The sequence below is a fragment of the Anabrus simplex genome, chromosome 1 (assembly GCF_040414725.1).
Source record: "Anabrus simplex isolate iqAnaSimp1 chromosome 1, ASM4041472v1, whole genome shotgun sequence".
NCBI classification, from domain to species: Eukaryota; Metazoa; Arthropoda; class Insecta; order Orthoptera; family Tettigoniidae; genus Anabrus; species Anabrus simplex.
The window spans coordinates 1,500,298,373-1,500,324,894 of record NC_090265.1 but is presented as its reverse complement, the minus strand read 5'-3'; the positions used below and the strand labels follow the sequence as shown (position 1 = coordinate 1,500,324,894).

Sequence of the window (26,522 nt, the reverse complement as noted above, 5' to 3'; positions counted from 1 at the left end):
AGAATTAGTTGATAAGACAACAGGCTTGTACCTTTTTTAAAAAATAATTCCTAGTTTCAGGCGGATAAAATGGAATAAACATGTATAATAGTGTTCTCACCATAAGTATGGGAGGGGGTGCGGCCCTTCGCCCCTCTCATCTCCGCCACTGTAACCTATCGGTTCGGCAACCGCCGAAGATAAAGCAGCTGGACAGCTGCCATTCAGGAATCTAAAATAAACTCAACACCCACGGAATCGCTCTTTAAACACACGCCGCAGAACCATCGTGTCTTGTGTTGAGGAAGGAACACTCATTTAATTTACGACGAATGGCACGCTCTTTGAGATCACAGTAGCACGTGGAGAAGGTGGGAGCATTGACAGCGCTCCCTACATACGAATTGTTCGTGTTTGGGTCTTGTGTAGAACGAAAGAAAATATGGTCTAGAAAAAAAAAAAAAAAAAAAAAAAAAAAATGTGAGTGAAATTTTAAGTCGGCCACAGAAATTTTGCATCGTGTTGAAAGAAGATCATATGTACTCACATTTTTACCTGCCAAGCTTCGCAAAGAAAATAGTAAACGACGATCAATTTCTAAGGTAGTGACACTGCCGCAGTCGCAGTCTTATATGATCCTTGCAGTGTACTATCTGTCTGTTGTGGCTGTGGTCAGTGTGGTGTAATAGCTGTATGTTGTCAACCAGCTTTTTATACATTCCTTTGTTTCCTTGCACTTTCGGTTTCTTTGCTACAATCGCAGTACCTGAAATCATAACATTTGGATCTAAGACGTATGGAAAATTATGGGTGGCTGAATGACATCGTTCAATATGGATTATTTTAAAACTTAGTAGCAATAGTTCTGCATTGGAGGAGTAAGGTATGTTGAACAGCATTGTTTTAGTGGTTAAATGTTTGTATTAGCAGCTTCTTTGTAGAAGACAATGATTGAAATGGAAATACTTCATAGAAGGCAGGCTTCTTATTTTGAAACGTGTTCAGAATGTTCGTATATTTTTTTAGGAATCTGTCATGGAGCACGATATCAAAGAGAGTGGTAGCGATTCTGATATCTCTGATGGCTGGACAGTGTTAAATTGTAAAACAGAACAAGACCAAACTTCTCAAGAAACTGGACATATTGAAGCTAGTGATGAGGATTCTGTAGAATCTTTTGGTGCAGAAAAGCTGGAAATACCAAAAAGTAAGTTTGTTTATGGTTGTGAAAGGCTGTCATTAATACATACCCAAGGGTTCTGAAAATAGGTTAGGATGACAGGGAACACTATTCTGCTCTTTTTCCATATGTAACTGTAACTTGGATATTTTCATAAAGAAAGTTGGTGTAAATGTTTTGCTTGCTAACAGTCAATGTATTTACTGATTTTGTCAGGCAATCTTAAGAATTTTGAGACAAAGTTATTGGTAGGCTTATTTTAGAGGTGTCAACAAAAAAATTATGAGTTGGAAAGAAAAATAAGAAGACTGAATGATTGTAAGAGAATCTCCAATAGTCTATCATCTTAATTAAGTGTGTAAGTTCGAAGTCAAGAATGTTCTATTTATATTCCTTTTATAAAAGTATGTTTGCTATTTTTTCTTATTTTATTTAAAGACATTGAAACCCTTCATGTATTGCGTTACCGTCAATGTATTTACTGATTTTGTCAGGCAATCTTAACCCGCCAGTGCACGGGTCACAAAAAGTAACATGAGTAAACGGATTGGGTCTCACAGACCCATCATCATATTTCTTTTTTATAGTATGCTAATATATTTTTATTTTCAGTATTCATTCCCTCCTATTCCGCTAACATTATAAACACAGTGCTGTCACAAAACCGTTGATGATTAACACTTACTTAACATTTTACAAAGCAATTCTCTAACCACTGCAAATTTACACACAATATTTTATTTGATCACAAAATTCAGAACTTATCAAGTCAAAATGTATTAAATCATCATAACCTAATCTTGAAGATCCAGAATGTTCACTGGAACATTCACATTTCAGCTTTACATTCACTGCACACAAATACGGAGAGTTCAAGATACATTAACTTTCTGCACAAACAGCACGAGTAGCGGGTCTTTCTTACTCTACAGTATGAACGATGTCCTCTTTTATTTTCTGTATTTTCACGTCCTGCTTCTGCCGTCAACCCAGATATCCTTCTTGCAGTATCGCGAATGCTCTTAGGAAGATATCTTGAGACAGCTCTTTCTCTTATTTGTTCTTCAGTTAGAAGAAACAAGAGTTTCTTCAAAAAAATTATTCTGTTCCTTGCGTCTGGAGAGTTATAGTTGGTGGCTCTGAACATTAAATATGCGTTAAAGCCTGCAATATTCGGCAATGCATAGAAGACCACCATTGTCGAACGTCTGGTGTTTCGAGCCGTCCTTTCGTCTACACAGCCTACACCACCCTTAGCTGAATTATGGAATGTGACTATTACAGGCTTCCTCTTTCCTTCTATACTTTCCTCAGTTTTATCATTGTTGTGCATCGACGAGAGGAAAACCACAGTAAATTTCATCATCTGATAATGGTTCCTCCAATAATGCGGCAACTCGTTCCATATCACGTGGATTGCTGACATCATAACACTCCTTTTTCTTAGACCTACGAAGAAATGAACTGGTTAGTCCAGGTCAACCCATTTTCAGTCTCACCTCTGTACTTAAAACCCAAGGAACTAAGATGAAAGACAGCCAGGCTAGCTAAACCATGGATTTGGACAAGACGCTAAGTAATAATCACTGTATAATCTTCTTTATGTAGGCCTACACGGTTAACATGGAAAGACTAAAATGCTTAAGATAAAAATTTAAAAAACTTAAACAACTGCACGGGTTGGGTCTCACGGGCCCCGTAGCACTTTAACTTACCACTGCTCACGCTCTAAAGCAATCAATCCCATGTTCATCAGCAGGAATACTACACCGGTGATAAAAGGAAGGTAGCAGAAGCCGGAAGTATGCAGCTATCACCGTCTATCAGAAAATGTTGGAAATACCAGCGCATGGGTCTCACAGACCCAACCCGTGCATTGGCGGGTTAAGAATTTTGAGACAAAGTTATTGGTAGGCTTATTTTAGAGGTGTCAACAAAAAAAAAATATGAGTTGGAAAGAAAAATAAGAATACTGAATGATTGTAAGAGAATCTCCAATAGTCGATCATCTTAATTAAGTGTGTAAGTTCGAAGTCAGGAATGTTCTATTTATATTCCTTTTATAAAAGTATGTTTGCTATTTTTTCTCTTTTTATTTAAAGACATTGAAACCCTTCATGTATTGCCTTGCTTGGTAGAAATTCAGTAAGACTTTCATTACTTTTATAGCATGATAAGGATGTAATATGTTGGAAATCTTAAGTGGAATACCTTGTGGAGGAGTGATGTGTTCACTGCGACAGTTAAGAACCCACCCACCGTCCCCCAGAAATAATTTTGCTTTTATAACCTAATAGAAGTTATCACGCGCCATAGTCCATCGCCTAACTACGTACCAGCATTTCCATTGGGTGAGACTCTATGGGATATGACGTCACTCCTAGCAATGAAGTAAGTGAATTCCGTTACCAACCTGCGCACAAGAAATACACAACTGCCCAGACCAATGGAGGTATCACGCGGGATACTAGAGGCCTAGCGCTGCTTCGCGGCTTCTAATCTGGATGCCCCCAGGCCCAATGGCTTTGTCACTGACCAATGGTCTAACCAATCCAGACCAATGGCGTTGTCACGCGGGATACTAGAGGCCTAGGGCTGCTTCGCAGCTTCTAGTCTGGGGGCGTAAGCTTTGCTTGATCCAGACCTATGGTCTGACCAGTCCAGACCAATGGCTTTGTCACTGACCAATGGTCTAACCAATCCAGACCAATGGCTTTGTCACTGACCAATGGTCTAACCAGTCCAGACCAATGGCTTTGTCACTGACCAATGGTCTAACCAATCCAGACCAATGGCTTTGTCACGCGGGATACTAGAGGCCTAAGGCCGCTTCGCGGCTTCTAACCTGGGGAATTAACGCCCCCAGACCCCCTTTGCTTGATCCAGACCAATGGTCTAACCAATCCAGACCAATGGCTTTGTCAATCCCGACCAATGGCTTTGTCACGCGGGATACTAGAGGCCTAAGGCCGCTCCGCGGCTTCTAACCTGGGGAATTAACGCCCCCAGACCCCCTTTGCTTGATCCAGACCAATGGTCTAACCAATCCCGAGACCCCCTTTGCTTCATCCAGACCAATGGCCTAACCAATCCAGACCAATGGCTTTGTCATGAGATTCGTAAATAAAAGTAGCGCCGCTGCACTAGGACTAGTTCTTTATATGAACAGTTGGCAGCTCTGTCCACCGCACGATCAAGTCCTTTGCGAGAAGCGAGCGAGAGAGAAACAAATGACAGTGCAATCGCGCCAGGATGCGTAGCGCTGGAAAATGTAAGGTGTTCTGAACTTTTGCCCATTGCTTATATCTCTAGATTCTTACAAATGATCTTGCATCCACGAATAAATTCAATTGTCGGCGGTAATAACAGTACGAAGTCAGTTTTTGGCAAAATCAGGATGAGTACATATTTAACATCGTCAACTTTATATCTATGAGTGGACAGATGGGTAAAATTCGAAACATGCTCGTAACACACTGCATTCCATAGTGCACGTAGCAGTGCAAAATGAAACTTTCAAATGAAAAATGATCAGACCAGTACAAGGAGTTGTACTCTTTTTTTTTTTTTGACTTGTACTGTTATTGCATACCATCACTAAATTTACTTGTCATTGGTCTCTTAAGTAATTCATTTTGGTTATGGGTGGGATACATTCCTGTTCTTTTATGATGTAGTTAGTAAATTAACAACAGAAATGTGAACATTCTGGAATATTTTTCACCTAGTAGGATAGTGATGGGCTTAATGATCGGTTTCATTCCAAGAGAATTATCAGTTAGGCATAACCTACAAACTTCAATCTTTCTTTTTAACTATCAAACTAAGCTCTCCCAAGGTTATAGAAAAAGTAGAAATGAGGACCTTGTTTTCCTTCCTGAAGAAACTTTGGACGATACAGAAATTATACTTTACATAGCGTTTCATGTTGATTAATATCAGCATTTTCTTCATAGACCATAAATGAGATATAATTGCATGTCCTGGCTTGTAATGATGTTTAATTGCTGTAATGCCAGGGGTGCTTGTATAAGAGAATAATTTATGTAGGGATAGGAGAGTTCTATAGGAGAATTAGGTAGAGCCTACAAATATTGAATCATTTTTTTCCTTCATCTCTTTTGTAACATATTGTATGCCCATGATTCAGTTAACACAGACCTTCATTAAATTCAGGGAGTATTTTTAAGACTTCGTATTGGAGTTCCGAGGCATAGGAGTGCAGAGAAATGGTGATAACGAGCGCAGTGCCCTCAGTGGCGAGCGGACGTAATCATCTCAAAGAAGCGGCATGATTACACGTAGAGAAACTGAACTCGCCAGCTTTAAATAAATAAACAAATCAAACAAATAGACTAGTAAACAAAACTGATCTCACCAGTATTTACAGAAGATGTTTAAAGTTATCTCCCTGAGCTGTTGTGCAAGTTTCACATCTTGTAATGGGATTTCGAAACTCACTTTGCAGTTAATGGACACTGATGGAACGCACACTGTTCCTAATTTTGATTTCTAATTCTTCTGCAGTTCGAGGATTATTCCTGTAAACTTTCCCTTTCAGATTTACTCATAGATAAAAGTTACAAGTGCTTAATTCAGGCGAAGGAGATGATCTGATCATCGAACACTTCCTGCAACTGTCGTACAGAGCTACACGCCGTATGAGCCATCGTACCGTCCTGCTGGAAATAGCCGTACCTTTTTTCTTCAGTCAGTTCAGCAAAAAAAAGAACATGAATATAACGTTCGGAAGTAAGTGTCCTGAAAGAATATCGGACCGATAATTTGTCGGGCACTAATAACGCACCATACACCCACTTTCATGTCATGCAGAGGTCTTGGCTGTAAAATGTGTGATTCTTTGTATCCCAGATCCTATTTTTCTGTGAATTGACATACCCACTCAGATGCAACTATGCTTCGTCACTCATAAAATTAAAGTTTGGATCCACGATACCATTATGGACACTATTCATTAGCCAATTGCAAAATCTTATTCTTGCAATGAAACCTGTAGGCTGTATGTTATAAACCGAATGAATCCGGTAAGGTCGTAAATGTATTAATTTTGTTGCATTACATGGTAATGAATGTGAAATACTTGTTTCCTGAGCTACTCTCCGATTACAAGATATTAGAATCATTCCGTATTGACGGTTTTCACTTAACAAAGGAAAATTGAATGTGTCCTATTCAATACATATATACCTGCATTAGATGGAGTAATAAAAGTCAATCATGTTTCGATTCGTCTGAGCCATCTTCAGTGAAAAAAAGGGTGTAAAAGTTATTTACATAATAGGAGCTAAAAACATGATGAACAAATGAAAAACAAAAGAGACATGACAGAACTAAAAAACAATTCAATATATACACATTTCCATCATTAGATGGAGTAGTATCAACTAGTTTGAGACATCTTCAGTGAAAAAAGTTAACATTTTTACATAATTCAAGTTAAGAAAACCTATGAAGAAAAAATGAAAACTAATGAGATAAGACAGACACAAACAATAAGTGTATATAGTGAGGTTATGGACCTCTTAGTCTAAAAATTTTGCAGTGTGATACACTTAAAATACAGGACGAAATCACTGTGTTAAAATTTCAGAATTGACAGTCTGTCTCTGTAGAGTCACCATCACGAATAGTTAAGAGGGGAGCAAAAAAACTTGAGAATCTAAGTTTGAGAGGAAACACATGCCAGGTGAAATGTATGTGACATGTGATGGAAAACCGCCATTGAAGTTCAAATTTTAGAATAGTAGCACTCTCGAAAGGCCTGATCTTCTCAATTTTAACGGTCCCATTCTTAATGACTGTTTCCAATGTTGGCTAGGTGTGTTTGCCTTATTTTAAACAGTCAGGAGGGCAGCGAAAAAATTGATAACCTGTGTTAGAGAAGATAACAGATGCCTGGTAAACTGTATGTGACCATAGTAGAAACCGTCAATGAAGTTCCAATTCATTAAGTTGTTGTCCTCTCGAAACGGCCCGACTGGTCCCGTTCTTACGATCGTGTCTATTGTTGGATCAGCTGTGTTTACGAGGAAACAGTCATTATTTACAGCAGAAACAAAAGAGTTGCATGTTAGCAACCTTTACTGTCCTTCAGTGTAGTCACCATTGTGTATAACCCGTTCGTTGCCTTTGATGTGGAAGTCGTAGTATACCTTTGACAGAGCCTGTTCCGTTGATGATGCGAATGGAGTGATCTACTGCCTGTCAAATCTCTGCAACAGTTCTGAAGCGAATGCCACAAAGTGGTTCCTTCATCTTCAGAATCAAATCGAAGTCACAAGGACTTAAGTCCAGGGAGTATGGTGGATGGTACAGTACTTACAGCTTATAAATCTCATGTTTATTCCGTATTGGCTCAACACAACTAAGGTTAAGTTAAGAATAAGTTCCCACCTTCCAATACTTAACAATTTCTATATAATAGACTTATTAATTACATAATATAATCCATATAACCTCTAGTACATGTTTCGTTCCGATATGGAACATCTTCAGCTAAAATTGGTAAAATGGCAAGACAATTAAAATACATTGATGTTAAGATGATACATAAGCTAAAAGATATGATAAAATGGCTCGAAAATTAAAACATATGATAAAGATGATGAGATAAAGTTCATTCATGTTGGTTAAAAACACAACAAGTCAGTTTTCAAGTGGCGAATTAAAAACAGCGATAAGGTTCTTCATGTTGGAGGCGTGTACATTTTGTCGATCTTGAAAATAAATTGAAGAATACAGGATTTTCTTATATGTGATTTATCGGGGAAATCTTGATAAAATAACCGTAGTTGATGTTGAGTTTGGTAGGATTATTAAAATGTGTCTGAAACGAGAAAAGGAGAAGTGAAATAGAAAATATTTTGAGGAGAAAACCTTGTTAAAAATGTATGTTCGCGAGAAAGAAGGATAATAGAGTTGATTACCTTAAAGACAATCTTGTCGTATTTAACGTCCTCCCTTACGCCGTGTTGTTAACTGACTGAGTCCTGTGTACGTGTGTGAGGTGCTTGCGGTGGGCGGGGAGTATTGGAGGGAGAGGTAAGTGACGTAAGGAGAGCGGGTGAAGTGTTGCGTAGGGTGGAGCTTACTGAGGAGTGGTGTTGTGATAGGCTAGGGGAAACGGACGGAAAGGTAGGGGGACAATTATGTAAGGTGGAGCTGTTCGGAAGGAGGTGTGTTGGTTGTTTGTTGGGATTCTTTTTGATGGTTTTGATGGATTATATTATGTAATTAATAAGTCTATTATATAGAAATTGTTAAGTATTGGAAGGTGGGAACTTATTCTTAACTTAACCTTAGTTGGTACAGTACTTCCCAGTCCCATCGACTGAACAAATCAACCACAGCTTGCGGTGTATGTGCCCGAGCATTGTCGTGCAAAATGATTGGTGGATTCTTCAGAAAGTGTTGCCGCTTGTTTCTGAAAGCTGGTCGCAGGTGGTGCTCCAAAAATGAACAGTAATACTATGCATTGATGGTCTGTCGTGGCGGAATGTAATGCATCAGGATAACACTGTCACAGTCGTACACGAGGATCACCATAACTTTCACCGTACTGGGGCTCTGATGAACTTTCGACTTTGGTGGTGACCCATGATGACGCCATTTGTTCGATTGGCATTTGTTTTGGCTCGTACGATTTGGCCCAGGTCTCATCCAGGATTCTGATACGCCATAAGAAAGTCTCTCCTTCATGCTCATAGCGCTCCAAGTGCGTCTTAACAGCATCGTAATGCAACCCTTTGTGCATTTTCTTCAAATCATGCGGAACCCATCGTGATGCAGTTTTTTGCATGCCCAGGCGTTCCTTCAGGATGTGAAGCACAGTCGTATGCACTAATCTGGTTTCTTGGGCGAGCTCACGAATTGTCTGGTTTCGATCACTGTCCAGTAACGCGGCGAGAGCATGCACTTCTTCTTCACTGAACCTCCTAGGACGACCTGCTCGATGACTGTCCGCCACAGTTTGCTGACCATCGTTGAAGGCTTTTACCCAACGTGCCACTGTTCTGGAAGGCAATGCAGATTCCCCGCAAGCCTCTTGAAGACCTTGATGGCACTTACGTGCTGTACGTCTTCTGGCACATTCAATCCTGATCCAACTCCATTATTCCCATTTGGAAAACATAGTGACAATGTTACGTTAAACCGCTAGCTCAGATGTGACTGTGTTTCTCTCGCTTGTGCGCATGCAGGTGATGTGGGAAGGGCGAGTCCATTTGCTCTGAGGTAAGGTAGGTGTGTAACCAACGTGTGCTATCAGCGACAATATTAGATTCCGTTGCATAGCGTCTCCACAGCAGTGTTGCCACTATTTAAGTTCCAACCCTCGTATTACTCCATCTAATGATGGAGATATATATGTATTGAATAGGAGGACACATTAAATTTTCCTTAGTAAAGTGAAACTACTCTCCGAAGCGACTTATGCGGACTGACTTGTAGCCTTGCTTGTATATCTTCTAACCTTTCTTGTGGGAGACCTGTTCTCCTTCGCTGTTTTTTCTTATTAGTTATGGAACCAGTACTATGCTACTTGTGAAGGAATCTATGCACGTAACGTTTTGATGGTACTATAGAACCGGGAAATTGTCTACGGAATTTTCAAAGACACCTTTTAACTGGTTTCTTCTTGTGCAAATAACATTCAAAAGTATTCTCTGCGCTGTAGTGTACTTGACCTTCATGATAATAATCTTACAACACACCTTTAAAAATCCAGTCGTTACTAGCGAACTGAGCAACAAAGCTAAACATCCTACTGCCTCGGCTGTCAACACTGTCAACACCCGCCTAGGTGAAGTGGGAAGTCTTGAACTGTACTCCCTGTAGATTCCACTGTAGTATAGATCTCTCACCTCTGAGATTTGCAGCAAGTAAAAGGGATATGCAAGTAATTGCTGTTATATATTTACACATGAATTATTGACTGAGTATTGTAGCCTGCATTAGTGTGAAAAGTATTCTGCAGATTTAAATCATTCTTTGCTTTGTTTCCTGATTTTCCTATCTGCATTCCTTTCCACACTCATTGCTGATGATACTTTTTAAGAGAGGCTTCCTGTTGATTGTCAAGTCTGGCCAGCAAAACTTCACTACCTGCATATCAACATTAACACCAGTAGTTGCCATTTGTAGTGCAGACATCTAGGCGCGGTATATATAGAACAGCATATTGTTAGGTCCTTGTGCCTATTGTTTATTCTGTTTTTTATTGATATGTTTGTGTTGAGAATGTTAGCAGTTTTGCCATTTATTATAAGAACAATTTCAGCAATTTCTTACAGTTTTATTAATGTTACGAATTGATTTCAAACACCAGACTTTGTGAAACGGTGTGGGCATATTGTAAAATTGAGTGCAAACAAGAATTGCAAAGATTTTACATGCTATCGCCGAATTGAAAACAGTGGTCAGTATTGTTGGTATGTTATTGGGCATAAAAACTTGTTTATTTGACTACTTTGAACTGTCATAATAAGAAATTGGTTACTTTATGGTTCTGTGGTGTCTTCTACCAAAACCTCTCACCTGTGTGTTGAAGCTTTAATTGCGTTTTGGTGTTCTGCCGGCAAGTTGTTCACTCCACTGCATTAAGGTGTTTCATACCAACTATTCTTGTTCTGTATTCCACAATGTTTCCTTTACAGCTTTTAACTTGTGTTTTTATTATGCTCAGGTTGGTAGCAGAATCTGTGAGTGGGGTAAGCAAACGGGATTGGAGGCGTGAACTCCCAGATCATGGCCACGGTCTATGCCTGCCGACCTGAAGTTGGGTAATGGCAGCGCATTATACCTTTTGTTGTGACGAAAAGCTGAATTAATTAACATATCTCTCCTCTAAAACCCGCTCCACTTAATATTTCCATCATTAAAAATATGTTATGTAGGCTCAGCAGATAGCGAAGTTCCACCATTTTACACATGAATTAATGACTGAGTACAGTAGCCTACATTAGTGTGTAAAGTATTCTGTGGATCTGCAGTAAATTATTCTTTGTTTCCTTGTCTTACTTTTCTATATGCTTCCCTTTTCATCACTCATTGCTGATAATACTTTTTGAGAGAGGCTTCTTATTCATTGCCAAGTCTGACAGATGTATGAATACAGGCTGATAATCATGTTGTTTTGTCCATTAAAACAACAATTGCCCTCACCAAAATGTACTGTATAAAATAAAAAAATTCTTAATGTCATTTACAGTATACTAGCCTACAATGAGAATAATTCTTTCCCTCAGGGGTTTGTAAGAGCAAGGCAGAGCAAGTGGCTGCACGGTTTGGGTCATGTGGCTGTCAGCTTGCTGCGGGAGATAGTGGATTTGAGCCCCACTCCACTGTCCTTCCCTTCCCTGTCCTAGCCCTTTCCTGTTTCATTGTTACTATAAGACCTCTCTGTGTCGCTGAAACATAAAACAAACAAAAAATCTTATGAGATGTGTGGCAGGCACAGGGTTCCAGCCAAGTTGGATATTGCTGCTTATTATTTATGTCCTGCTCCTCTCTTTCATCTTAACTGTCCAACTTCCATCATGTTTCCTTTCAATCCCTATTGCATAAGGTCTGCAAAATTTGGTAAGCTACACAATTTTCCTTTAGCATAAAATACACATTTCAGCATGTAAATCTAACAAATCGTATGTGGTATAATATGTAGGGGAAAGAGATGCGCTCATTGCTGAAGCTAGGAACCCACTATTCCACCCCAGATATATTTACTCCAATAGGAAAATATTGCTGCCGGGTAATCTTCCAAAATTTTCCATACATCCCGAGTGAAAAGCCACTGCCATTAGCTGAAATTTATTACATATTATGTCACTCGCATAATTTAACACATGTTTTAATTCATTACCAACTACCGATCAATAAAAACTCCTGCGCTGTAGGCCAATAGTTTAAAATGAAACAATATTCCCACTGCACAGGGACTCAATCCCCTCAGAAGGCTCATTGCTAAGCACCCCTGATGTGTTTTACCAATGTGGGTTTTGTCGCTATCCAGGATGTGTGCAAGCCAATAATTAATATTACACACCTTGGAACGTTCAGTCAACAGTTAGTATTCGTGTGAGGAAGTAGTCTGAGGTAATTCACTAGGAAGAAGAAAACAGCTCCATGTGTGGCACACACCATTGATCTTGGCTGAGGGGGAATTGCATACCTTATCCCAAACTTTTAAGCGAGTCATTATATGACAATATTTCTGAAGGTAGCTCTATGTTGCTATTGTACAACAATATATGAACACTTCACTCTTCTGGCTTAGTGGTTTACTTCTCTCTGTGTTAATATAACTTAAGCATTCATTTGAAACTGTTTCTAAGAAGTATCCTTCTTTTGTTGTATAGGGGATGAAGAGAGTGATGGAATTTCGGTAATAAGTGAAAGTGATGTCTGTGATCATATAGAAGTCATTCCAGTTTCTCCAGAAGTTAACAAAGACTGTGAAGAAGAAATAGTAAAGGATGCAGAAGTACGTCCAGTACAGCATCCAACCTGGAGGCGAAGGTGCTGTGATTCATTTAGTGAAAGTGATGGTTGTGAACTTGCAGATCTTCCCGGAAACTTTTCTTTGTGTCCACGGAAGCTTAGAAGACAGAGACCTAATAGGCCCTTATCTCTTAGTGAACTGGATACCTATGATTATGTAGAGGACTTCCCAGTTCTTACTTCAGGTTCAAGGATGCAAAGTAGAAATGAAGCATGTATGCAGATATATGTACATCGTCCAAATGATCAGATTAATTATCTTCTGACTATTCTTTTAGCCTTGGCATTGGCAGCAGTTGCTGGGCTTGGAACTGGTCACTTCTTAGGTAAATACATCAATATATTTATTGTAATTACCTAAAGATTGGAGTAAATTATATGTGATGCTGATTGCCAGATATTCTTACTAATACTATGGATACAGGTTTGTAAGGTAATGGTAGCTTGTAGTAGGAATACTGAGTTGTAGAGAAAAGGCAAGCACAATATGCATTTATTTTTAAATATCAGAGGATATTCATCCTTGTTTAGATGCACCTGAAAATTAATTTTTGAATGGGTATTTCAACAGGAATGGAGTAGTACCGTATTTACGTGAATAATACCCGCGTTTTTTTTTAATTAGAGGCACGACATTGGGGTGCGGGTTTTATTTGAGTCAGTGTTGGCCTTTTTTTTTTTCTTTCAAAATCAGCCGTCCTAAAGTTAAGGTGCGGGGATTATTCGTGTAAATACGATATTTTAAACTACAGATTGAGTAAAACTTTGCTTAAAACTCGTTTCTTGCACTCTTTTCTATTTACAGTTTGGAGCAAGAAATTGTCTTAACTTGTGGTGACTATAGGCCCTACTCTGTAATGAACTCTTAACATTGAAAATTTTGAACTTATATTAACAGAAATGTGCTCAATGTGCAAAGTACGTAACTTAGTTATGAAATTGTGTGATTGACACAGTGTAAAAAAAAAAGAACTTTAAACTGATTGAGCATGACAGACAAATCATCATTCTCATAAACTTAAAGAATATTTTCATAACATGCATCTAAAGAAACATATCATCTTGGGAGTTAGATGCAGGGTTGGAATCAATTTCATAAATAGGGAGAGAGAAATCTAAGTGTTACATGACATTGGTGATTCATCTGAAGTAAATTAAAATGTAAAAATCTTATAAGTTAGATATTGGTGCATGCAGTTCGTTAACTCTTCCACTATCAGAAGACTCCCTTGCTTTCACCACAGTGTTCTAAAAACTCATGCACATGAACGAGAAATACGGACATAGATAGAAAATTATTCTTAAAACCTAAGTCATTAAAAAACAAATTTGAAGAACTACAGTTCCATAAAATATCCATTTTCAAACCTACTTGCCCAGTAAATTGTAGTTTATCAGGATCGTAACAGAATCTACATATTTGGGGGGAATTTATAATAATATGAAGTCCCGTCACCACCACCTGTTGCCTGGAAAACAATATCTAGAATACCATTGTAATTTTCATCATGATCAATATTTTCGTCATCATTAGGTTAACTTGAACTCTCACATTCATTAAATGTCCTGATAGAGGAGGCGATTAATACTGGTAAAATACTGAAATTTACCTATGATAATAAAGACATATTGTCTATAAAAAGATACAAAAGTTGAAGGCTAAAAAGGCAGCTGGATTGATAAGATTTCTGGGGATATATTAAAGGCTATGGGATATAGTGCCATATTTGAAATATTTCATTACTGTTTGTATGAAGGAGCCATACCAAATGAATGGAGAGTTGCAATAGTAGCCCCAGTGTACAAGGAAAAGGGTGACAAACATAAAGCGGAAAATTACAGGCCAGTCAGCTTGACCTGTGTTTTCGTAAGCTCTGGGAAAGCATTCTTTCTCTTCTTCTTGCTTCCAAATTTGGTCAACTGTGAACCACGTGAAACTTAATGCTTTCTGGCCATTTTTCTTCTTTTCTCTTCCCAGAACTTCTTCATTCGTTCATTCCTTATTTTTCTCTGCTCCTCAGATATTACAAATTTGGGCCTGTTCTTTCGCTGCTCTTCATGGAATTTGTGGTCATCTACTCGAGTTCTGAACTTCTTTCTGTCGAGGCTCAATTCTAGTGGTGTTTTAATTTCTTCTGCGTCCTTCTTAACCTCCTCCACCCATTTCGTTGTCCTCAATCCAATTATATATTTAAATATTCTTTTAGTCAGGCGGTTATCATCCATTCTGGCAATGTCCATAAAATTTCAGTCTCCGTTTTCGCATTGTGTCCGTGATCTTTTCAGAATACTTGTAGAGATCCTCATTTCTCCTTTTCCTCCATGTCCCATCCGTCGTTTTCTGAGGACCAAGCATTTTCCTCAGAATTTTCCTTCTCGATTTCTTTCAGTTCCCCTTTTTTTTATTTAAGATAAGGTATTCTGAACCGTACAGCCCCCCTGGTTTTATAACGACGTTGTAGTGTTTAATTTTGGCTTTGTAGGATATTGCCCATTTATTGTACCTGTTCTGTGTCAGTCGATAGGCCAGTTCCAATTTTCTAGCTCTCTCCTTGTTTGCCTCCTTGTCTAGTCCATTGGGTTGGATCAGTTCTCCCAAATAGTTCAACTTTTCTACTCTTCTAATTTTTCCGCACTTTACTTCCATGCTTTTCTCTCCCTGATGTCGGTACTCCATGTACTTTGTGTCTTTTCGTAGGAGACTTTGAGACCTGTTTTTTCGCAGTGTCATGAAGAAGCTCCAGCATCCTTTGGGCATCCTCTCTGTTTTGAGCTAAGAGAGCAAGATCATCAGCAAAAGTCAGACATTTAATTTCCAAGTTTTGTCCCTTGCGCCCAGGATGAATTCCCTGTATGCTTTCTACTTTCAGAGAGTTTTCACAAGTTCTTATATGACTTTCTCCAATACAATGTTAAACAGGATGGGTGATAATCCATCTCCTTGTCTGACTCCTGTCTTTATTTGGAATGGATCAGAGATTTCTCCAGTGAATTTAATTTTTGAGATGGTGTCTGTCAGGGTTTGTTTTATTATTTCTCTCATTTTCCTGTAGATTCCAAACTCTTCTAGGAGATTAAGTAATATCTGTCTATCAATTGAGGGATATGCTTTTTGGAAATCGACGAAGATTACCACTGTGTTCTGGCCCCTCAATGCTCTAGTCCTTAGAATACCCTTGAGGTTGAATATCTGTTCTGTACACAACCTCCCTTTCCTGAAACCAGCGTGGTATTCACCAATGAGGGAGTCTATTTGTTCTTCGACTCTGTTCAGTAAGCACTTTGGAGAATATTTTGTATGCGACTGAAAGTAAGAGATACCTCTGTAGTTATTAATATCCATTCGGCTACCTTTCTTGTGGAGTGGGTGGATAAGCGCACATTTCCAATCGTTCGGAATCCTTTCAGTTTTCCAAATCTCTTTTATGAGGTGATGCATTCTTTCTCATTACAGTAGAAATCCGCTATAGTGAGTACGGCATATAGCAAGAACTGTGCTATAACAACAGTTTTTCGTGTCCCTTGAAAATTCCTATATTAAAGTGTGTGTTATCCTTCGGTTACAGTGAGAACTGCATCACTGATGCATCTGTTATTACGAGCAGTAACCATGCATTCTTTTTTTTTCCATTATCAATATTTATGTACTCCAGCTATTATACTAAATGCGAACAATCGTTGTAGGTATACTTTTGTCACAATGGGCACTAGCGAGCGCTCTTGTCGACATTTTCATTCCGTTCAAAAGGTATGTCGGAATCAATTAGTAACAGCCTACCCTCAATTGTTTTCTGTAAAGGAAATTCAAAATGAAAGAGATTTTTTTTAAACAAATACGTAACATGGCCGATAACCAATTGTTAACACGTTGGAAATAAAGGCTGAAGTAAATGATCGCTTAATCTTAATGCTATGTACTGAAATTAAGTAAGAATGTGATACACCTCAAGATATGAAGAGTGCATCACTGATTTCAGAGGTTAGTTTATACTGTATTTTCTCGCATCTGGTTAAATTTTGGAATTAGGCTATTCCCTTGTACATTTAGGGCCAAATTAATAGACAGTATTTATACATAAGTGGAACCCTTAAGTGATAAAGAATCACTTATAGTAAGTATTCCCTTATAAGAGTTTTCATTTCATAGACAGCACTGAAAGAGCACATACATTGATACAGTAAGTATTCACTAGAGATGTAGCAGTGCTGTATATTATGCCCATGCTTCCTGGATCGTGTAGTTCTGGCTACAGAATAGTGGGAGTGTTTTGTTTATCAAAGGACATTGTGTGACATTTGTTGCCATTTTTTAGGTTAAAATGCCTATATTGTATTTGGTTATCAGAATGGATAACAATGCAGCGAGCTGAGACGCCACCTGCTAGAACTTGTGTCAAAGTACATGCACATAATATAGAACAAGCAGACCGACTGAGTTTCTCAGCATAATATGAGTGACTCGGGAAAAACTTGTTGTGGACAATGCAAACTACAAAAATGCCCAGAATCTAATTTTCTTCTTAATATGTTTATAGTTATTCACATACTCAAAATTATACAAATATTCCTCCAAATGTAAAATATCTAGCCTTACAACACTTTTAATGATTTGACAAATATATCCATGATTGACTCCACAAATAACCTCAGCCTTTGTGGGTGGGGTTAACTTCCAATAAGTAACTAGTGGAACCTGACCCCTACAGAGCGCGTCCCCAGGTGGCGGATAGGGGATCCCTACAGTACGTAATAAGGATGGTTGAAATACCCAATACAACCCACGGACCAACACATAGCCTTATTCCTGGGGGCTTTAAAATACTGGGACACCCTCTCTCCAGGGATCATAAATATGGAGGTCCCTTACCCTGGGTTATGGGCAAAGACCTCAACGGCATCTACGGCGGAGAAGATGGACTTTGGTACGGTGGAGATGGCAGAAGGGGCAAACCCGTAGTGTCTGTACTCCAGAGGATCTTCTACAAACTGTATCTGACTCCATGTTAGGGGCGGACCAATTTGAACCTGGCAGAAAGTAATAAATTGCCTTTGGGAGTAGTGAACCCATCGTAGAAACAGCCTAAAAAATAAGTGCAAGTGAATAGAGGCCTCGGAAAATGCTAGGGCATCACCCTGAAGTGACGTGCAGTTCCCGGTACTCTGGGGGAACTATGAGAAGTAGGCTACCAGACATCACAAAAATCGGTTTCATCATTGTCGTGACTTTGAATGGCAAGGTAGAAGAACTGATAGAGTATATGGAGAAGAAAGACATGGCAATGATGGGAATGAGTGAGACAAAATGGGAGAGGGGAAAGGTTGAAAGAATTGAAGAAGGGGTATAGATTATATTAGAGTGGAGGAAAGATGGCAACAAATGGTGTTGGTGTTATATTGAGAGAAGAACATAGCACGTGTGGACATAATTGACCACATCAGTGACAGGATAATTAAACTTATACTTGGACTTGAGAGTGAAATCAAGGATTTTATACAGGTTTATGTACCCCAATCGAGGAATGCAGATTAATGTTTAAAAGAGTTTCTAGAAGAACTAGAAAGTTGTATTGAAGACAAAGAGGTTATAATAATGGGAGACATAAATGCACATGTTGGAACAGACAGACAGGGAAAAGAAGAGATAATTGGCCCTTATAGTTTGGAAACCAAGATGATGAAGGGGATTTGGTAATAGATTTTTGTAGAAGGAATTGATTAATTGTTGGCAATACATGGTTTAGAAAAACTCACAAAAGATAACTAGATATGGTTGGGGAGATAGAAAGACAAAGACAATGATTGACCTTATTCTGGTGGAGAAGGAGAAACGTAGACAACTGGAAGATGTGACAGCGATGCCAAGAGCAGATTTCGAAGGAAACCATAAAGTGGTGGTAGCCAAATTAAGACTTGGTAAAATAACAATGTTAATAGAAAAAAAGGGATGGAAGTTAAAAGAGAAAGAAATAAGGGGAACATTTCAAGAGGATCTGAAGAAAGAAATTCCTAAAGAAGGCATGAACAGTGTGGAAGGGGAATGGACATGTTTTAGAAATGGTTTTGTAAAGTGTGCAGTAAACACCTGTGGAAGACTATCAGGGAGGAAAAAGGAAAAGGAGCCTCCTTAGTGGAACAGCAGGGTAAAGGAAGCAGTTAAAGAGAAACAAATGGCTTGGAGGAAGTGGATAGGCAGCAATATTACAGAGAAGTGGCAGAAATATAAAGAAGCCAAAAAAGGTATGTAAGGAAAGAGTAAAAGAAGAGAGATGGAAGAGCTGGAAAGTTTCACAGAAACTTTACAGGAGAATATAAAGGGAAGTAAAAAGGTTTTGTGTGGTTTGGTGAAAAGTTTACGAAATAGGGAAGGTACAAAATTTGTAAAAACTGAAACAAGGCAGATATTGACGCTGAGCCATACAAAAGATGATGAGCGGTAAAGCAGCAGGAGTGGATGAGCTAACTACAAAAATGATAAAAGCAGCAGGACCAATAGGGCTACAGTGGCTGTATAGATTATTTAGAATAATGTGGAGGAAGAAAGAGATCCCAGAAGAGTGGGGAAAGGGTTTAATTATCCCGGTATTTAAAAAAGGTGATAAAAAGGAATGTAATAACTACAGAGGGATCACCCTTATTGCCCATGTGCTAAGATATTTGAGAGAGTATTGGAAGGAAGACGCTAGAAGGAGAAATGGAAGAACAACAGGTTGGTTTTAGGAAAGACAGATAAACGTTTGACCTGATCTTTACATTAAGACATATGATGGAGAAAAGGTGGGAGTTTGGAAATGACATAGTGATGACATTTATTGGCATTGAGAAAGCTTATGACAGTGTGCCCAGACAGTTGGTATGGGACACATTAAGGAAAAAACAAGTTAACAGAGTGGCAGTGCAAATGATAACAGCTATGTACAAAAATTGTGTTAGTAGTGTGAAGACTAGTATAGAAAGAAAAAAAAATGGTTTAAAGTTGAAACAGGGAAGTGTACTATTCATCGTAGACATGGATGAAATTCATAAGAACATTAAACAGAGATTGGGAAGACAGGCAACAAAAGCCATGTTATTTGCAGATATAGGGTGAGGATGAAACTGAAGTGCAAACGCAAGTAGATGTATGGAAGCAAGAGGTAGAAAAATTTGGGATGAAAGTAAGCACAGAGAAAAGTAAAACAATAGTGATGACAAGGGAAAGGAAGAGGAAAGATAAAACTGAATGTTAAAATTCTGGAAGTGGTTAAAAGTTTCTCAAGTATACTTGGGAAGTGTGATCACAGAAGATGGAAAGATAACCAAGGAAATTGGGAAAAGAATACAACAAGCAAACAACTTCTACCAGAGTATAAGGGGTGTTTTGTGGAACCAAGATGTCCAAAAGAAATGTAAGAAAGTATTATATTATATTCAACCTATTATGAACCCATACTAACCTATGCAGCTGGATCGTGGACTACAGCAAAACGAGGCAGTGGAGATGAAATTCTTAAGAGGTATTGTGACTATTACTCACTGATTTAAAAATATAAAACTGAATTAAAATATTCAATATTAAAATGCTCAGTCGTCAGACTATGTACTCACACTTAGTACTTGCCTGATTACTTACACATGGGTGCCAGTTACAAATAGATGTAACAATAATAGAATGAGAGTCTTGAATATCTCTAGGGTGTGAGGTAATAAGCTTACGTTGACAGTATAACATATAGATTCTGCGAAAAGGAGATTGGCGTTTGGTTTCCCCATAAAAATGTCAGGTTATCTGATCTACTATATGAAACAATCAATTATATTTGATACTGAACAAAATATATTCTTTAAAAATTGACTTTAATGAGTGAGATTTACTGCGATAATTCAAAAGATAATATAAAACTCTGAAATTATAACTGAAGGAAACTAGGCATGAAATTTGAAATCCTCTTGACCGGACATTTAAAAGTTGTACAAGAAATTTATCCCTCACTGGTTCACTTAATTGTACCTGGAACACATTGAATGTTACTATGATGTATTCCTTTGAATTTGTATTAGCTGTAGTTATCTCAAGCCTAATTTGGTGATGTATCCTTTTAGTTTCACAAATGAGATATAGTATGGCTTGAGGTTATATTTCACTTCACAATCAAATTTACAAGTAATTCACTGATAACTGTTAGTCTGCATTACGACGACTCAGTATTCGGCTGTCACTGAACTGACGCAAGAACTCAACCGAACAGATACAAGGAAACACACACTGAACATATAGTCCATTTGGTCACTGGCGATTATGTATCCATATCACTGTTCCCCATTCATTTCCTTCCAGTTGACTTCATGGCAAGTCTCTCCATTCATCTCCTTCCAACCAACTGCTTCTAACCAACTAAACTATCCAACTGCTTCTCCAACTGACCATCTGTGGTCTCACCATCCAAATGACTGCCGCTAAAGGATACAGCCCATATATATAGCCATTAGTTGACACCTGGTATAACACCCACGTCAGAGCTCAAAATAGATATGATGCCACCCTCGCCCAGCTTCAAATGTTACGTATTATGTTGAAATAGCCTCAGGCAAATAAGGAACTCCCTAAATGTGATCTCATCATTAAAAGCATACAATGACAAAGCGATGACTCGACAGTTACTGTAGCAGTATTACACCATATGTTGCAATGTCAAAAGGTTTCACAAAACATATCCATATTGATATTAGGCAGTTAGTCTCACATTACATGATTTTAATGCTAACACACACACACATATACATAATAAATTAAATACAATAAAGCAAGCGATAATTAATACATAGCAAAATCAGATTATACAGGGTGATTTAATTTGAAAGTTCAGAGCGAAGGGCCGAGGGTTAGGCGTGCTGGGAAGCGGAGACAGTGAGCGCTGTACCCGCCATGACAAGCGGGCATAGTCGGCTCAAAGAAGCGGCATGATTACGCCTATAGAAACTAAACGAAACTGAACTCACCGGCTACATAAATGCTCTGGACAAATAAGTAAATTAATAAATAAATCAACTAGGAAATTAAACTGAACTCACCAATAATAAATAAATAAGTAAATAAACAAATAAATAATACAACTAGGAAATTAAACTGAACTCACTAGTATTTACAGACTATGCTGAAAATGATCTCCTTCAGCTGCAATGCAAGCTTCATATATTGTAATGAGATTTCAAAACACACCTTGTAGTTCATGGACACCGATAGAACGCACAATGTTCCTAATTTCAGTTTTTAATTCTTCTGCAGTTCGAGGATTATTCCTGTAAACTTTTCCTTTAATGGTTCAAGTTTGTGGGTTACTGTAGTCACATCCTAGTTCGTGAACCATTGGCTACGGCTGAGTGGCCTAGTAAGTGGTCCTGAGAGTCGGGATACCAGTTGCTATGGAATGGGAGTGGGCATCTCGGACATATTCTGAGTCATGGCCCTCCTTGTGCTCAGGCGGCTAGGACTATACAATTCACCGGTGGTCCATAACCCGTTAGAGGAGAGATCCTCACTTGGACTATGTGCAAGTAGGGCAGCATCCTGCTTCATGAATTTACCGAGCTCAGAACATTTTAAGCAAGCCTCGGACCTATGGGAGTAATGGAGTCCCACTCCCATTTCACAGGCGAAGGACTCCTTGGAAACAACTTGGCGAACAAAATGGAATTTGATGGGGAGCTATCAATATTAATGGGGCTTATGGAAGAAAGACAGTAGAACTGGCTGAGTCAGCAAAGAGGATGCATCTGGATGTGCTAGGATTAAGTGATATTCGGGAACGAGGAGATAACGAGAAAGAGATAGGAGATTATAAAGTGTACTTGACGAGTATTAGAAAGGGAAGGCAGAGTCTGGGGTAGGGCTCTTTATCAAGAATACCATTGCACGCAACATAGTTTCTGTTAGGTATGTAAATCAGCGAATGATGTGGGTAGATTTGTCAGTTGGAGGAATTAGGACAAGAATTGTGTCCGTGTATTCACCATGTGAGGGTGCAGATGAGGATGAAGTTGACAAGTTTTATGAAGCATTGAGTGACATCGTGGTCAGGGTCAACAGCAAGGATAGAATAGTGCTAATGGGCGATTTCAATGCGAGAGGTGGGAATAGAACTGAAGGATACGAAAGGGTGATTGGTAAATGTGGGGAAGATATGGAAGCTAATGGGAATGGAAAGCGTTTGCTGGACTTCTGTGCTAGTATGGGTTTAACTGTTACGAATACATTCTTCAAGCATAAGGCTATTCACCACTACACATGGGAGGCTAGGGGTACCAGATCCATAATAGACTATATCTTAACAGGCTTTGAATTCAGGAAATCTGTTAGGTACGTACAAGTTTTTCGCAGATTTTTCGATGATACAGACCACTATCTGATCTGTAGTGAACTAAGTATCTCTAGGCCTAGGGTAGAGAAAGTGAAATCTGTCTGCAAACGAATAAGTGTAGAAAATCTCCAGGACGAGGAAATTAGACAGAAGTACATGGATGATTAGTGAGAAGTATCGAACAGTAGACAGTAAGCAGGTTCAGGACATAGAAAGTGAATGGGTGGCGTACAGGGATGCTGTAGTAGAAACAGCAAGGGAATGCCTAGGAACAACTGTGTATAAAGATGGGAAAAGGCAAACATCTTGGTGGAATGATGAAGTGAGATCAGCCTGTAAACATAAAAAGGCGGCTTATCAGAAATGGCTCCAAACAAGGGCCGAGGCAGACAGGGATTTGTACATAGATGAAAGAAACGGAGTGAAACAAATAGTGTTTGAATCCAAAAAGAAGTCTTGGGAAGATTTTGGTATCAACCTGGAAAGGCTAGGTCAAGCAGCAGGGAAACCTTTCTGGACAGTAATAAAGAATCTTAGGAAGGGAGGGAAAAAGGAAATGAACATTTTGAGTAATTCAGGTGAACTCATAATAGATCCCAGGGAATCACTGGAGAGGTCGAGGGAATATTTTGAACATCTCATTGTAAAAGGAAATCATCCTGGTGGTGTTGCAAACAGCCAAACTCATGGGGAGGAGGAAAGTGATGTTGGTGAAATTATGCTTGAGGAAATGGAAACGATAGTAAATAAACTCCATTGTCATAAGGCAGCAGGAATAGATGAAATTAGACCTGAAATGGTGAAGTATAGTGGGAAGGCAGGGGTAAAATGGCTTCATAGAGTAGTAAAATTAGCGTAGAGTGTTGGTAAGGTACCTTCAGATTGGACAAAAGCAGTAATTGCACCCATCTATAAGCACGGGAACAGGAAGGATTGCAACAACTATCGAGGTATCTCACTGATTAGTATACCAGGCAAAGTATTCACTGGCATCTTGGAAGGGAGGGTGCGATCAGTCGTTGAGAGGAAGTTGGATGAAAACCAGTGTGGTTTCAGACCACAGAGGGGCTGTCAGGATCAGATTTTCAGTATGCGCCAGGTAATTGAAAAATGCTACGAGAGGAATAGGCAGTTGTGTTTGTTTCGTAGATCTAGAGAAAGCAAATGACAGGGTACCGAGGAAAAAGATGTTCACTATACTGAGGGACTATGGAATTAAAGGTAGATTATTAAAATTAATCAAAGGCATTTATGTTGACAATTGGGCTTCTCTGAGAATTGATGGTAGAATGAGTTCTTGGTTCAGGGTACTTACAGGGGTTAGACAAGGCTGTAATCTTTCACCTTTGCTGTTCGTAGTTTACATGGATCATATGCTGAAAGGTATAAAATGGCAGGGAGGGATTCATTTAGGTGGAAATGTAGTAAGCAGTCTGGCCTATGCCAACGACTTGGTCTTAATGGCAGATTGTGCTGAGAGCCTGCAGTCTAATATTTTAGTTTCTCAGAATAAATTAAAAGCATTTTTAATAAATTAGGGATAAAGATAGGAATTATAGTAATTATAGGCTCTAACATCAGTTTAGGCACTATAGGACCTCCTTATAAAGACCTTACAGATTAACCTTTAACCTTATAAATGAAATGTGTAAATATAACTTCATTTCAAGTTATCTCTTCAGAAACAAAATAGGTTTTTGCCTAAAATCTGCGATCTAGTTATAAAATATGCTCACATACTGTTAATTTTTCCAAAAGAACAGGTGGTCCAACAGTCATTTACATTTTATAATTTCTTGAAAATGTACGAGTACATATTTTCTTACTGTAGGGCAACGTACTGCAGAAGGCTTGAGATTGAGAAAGGAATAATACAGTGTCTTGTGAAAACTTTTATGGCTGTAAGTCACTTTATCAAAATCTACACTTTTATTTCCCCTCATTATCCTTCCTCCCTCTTCAAAGAATTCAGATACTAAAAAAGAAGAACAGAAGGCCATGAAAGGTGGGAAAATTGTAATACTCATGGTTTTCGCAAAACCAAAGTAATTCTACCGATGTCGACCGAGCAAGGTGGGATACGATATGACAGGTGTCTGGTATGAGCAAGAAGTATTTTTCCTAGCAGACCAGCTGGCATACTCATCAGTGACTGTTTAGTTTATGTATAAATGCAGCAGTAATATCATAGAACAGAGAGATGTGGCAGCAGGAGAGGCAGAACATACTTCAACTAACAATAGTCGATCATTGTTATCTCGGTATGTTTTGGGGACTTGGGACATTGTTGGCCAGGGATGGTGAACTTATGACGCGTGCCACTAGGCGACACACTAACACGTCATCTGGGGCACGCTACAAGATTTTTGTTTTTAACATGTAATAAGTAGGTCGACAATCTTGCAACACAGCATATTTTAACATTACGCTTTAATAAAGAAGCATATTTTTATAAAGTTTTATTACGTTAAAGCAAAAGTATATCTTATTCTTAAAATATACCCATTTAAAATATAATTTTCAGTGATGTATACAAAATAAAGCCATGACACATTCAGTCAAATGGGTGTATATGTAATGCAATCTAGTACCTAAGTGAAGTCAAATGAGGCGGTTTCATGATGATTTTAAAGGAAAATAACCGATGGCACACTAGACAGTAAAATGTAATAAACAAAACGTCAGTTGATACGCCTGCCAGGAGAGATTTGCCATCCCTGGTCTAGGCTATATTCAATTTTATTTACGCTTGGGTGAAATGGTAGTGTAGGCGAAGGAGTAAAATTTTAATTCTCAAATATGTGTTATTTCTGTTCCTATCGAAGAGTACTTCTTAAGAAAAGTTATGGAGGATATAGGACCCGATAATTTATGTCTTATACAGTTTTACTGTACTGGCTGTGATAACAGAGATATTAGTCCATATCAATGCCAAGCATTGGTAACATGGAAATATTGTTTCATGTTAACTGGCGATGGTGGGGGTTTATGTCTGATTGTCTTAAGGAGAAAACCGTGTGGTCGTTACCCCCATATTGGCAAGGAAAACTGTGAAGATGACTGTCAAAATGAGGAAAAAATACATAAAGGAACGATCGCTTGAGGAATAAAAGAAGAGGGAGTCATGAAAGGAGGGAGGAGGACCTACTTTACATTGGATGCCCTATGATAACAGAGTTGAAAGGAAACTAAATGTGAAGGCCTGCAATATCGAAAGCCCATAAAATTGACCAACAATTTTACATTGACTATTGTGTGCTGTGATGTGCTTGGTCTCTTCTGCTACAACTTATTTCCAATAGATGTCATTAGTGCTGCATACAGCATGAGTAGAACAGTCTGCCTGAATGTCAGGGGGGAAGTAGCATGCCATTCCTGTGGTTCATACATTCTGATAACTACTGGCACGTGACACACTGGTGCATCCTATATTCATACTTGCATTCTTGCTACGAATTGCATTTATGTTCTCCATTTACCTCTACCACCAGCACGGCCAACCAGATTACATT

General features: G+C 38.7%; 1 protein-coding gene across 1 annotated transcript in view; it reads left to right on the top strand.

Annotated features, from left to right (window-relative positions):
- The first annotated feature begins 251 nt into the window (after nucleotides 1-251).
- LOC136858447 (golgin subfamily A member 6-like protein 7) overlaps nucleotides 252-26,522 on the top strand; it is a 59,089-nt gene continuing 32,818 nt past the window's right edge. Inside the window, exons 1-3 of the mRNA XM_067137997.2 lie at nucleotides 252-862; nucleotides 1,006-1,186; nucleotides 12,535-13,002. Of these exons, the coding sequence (XP_066994098.2) occupies nucleotides 1,015-1,186; nucleotides 12,535-13,002 (640 nt within the window). The 5' untranslated portion in view covers nucleotides 252-862; nucleotides 1,006-1,014. The remainder of the gene's footprint in view (nucleotides 863-1,005; nucleotides 1,187-12,534; nucleotides 13,003-26,522) is intronic.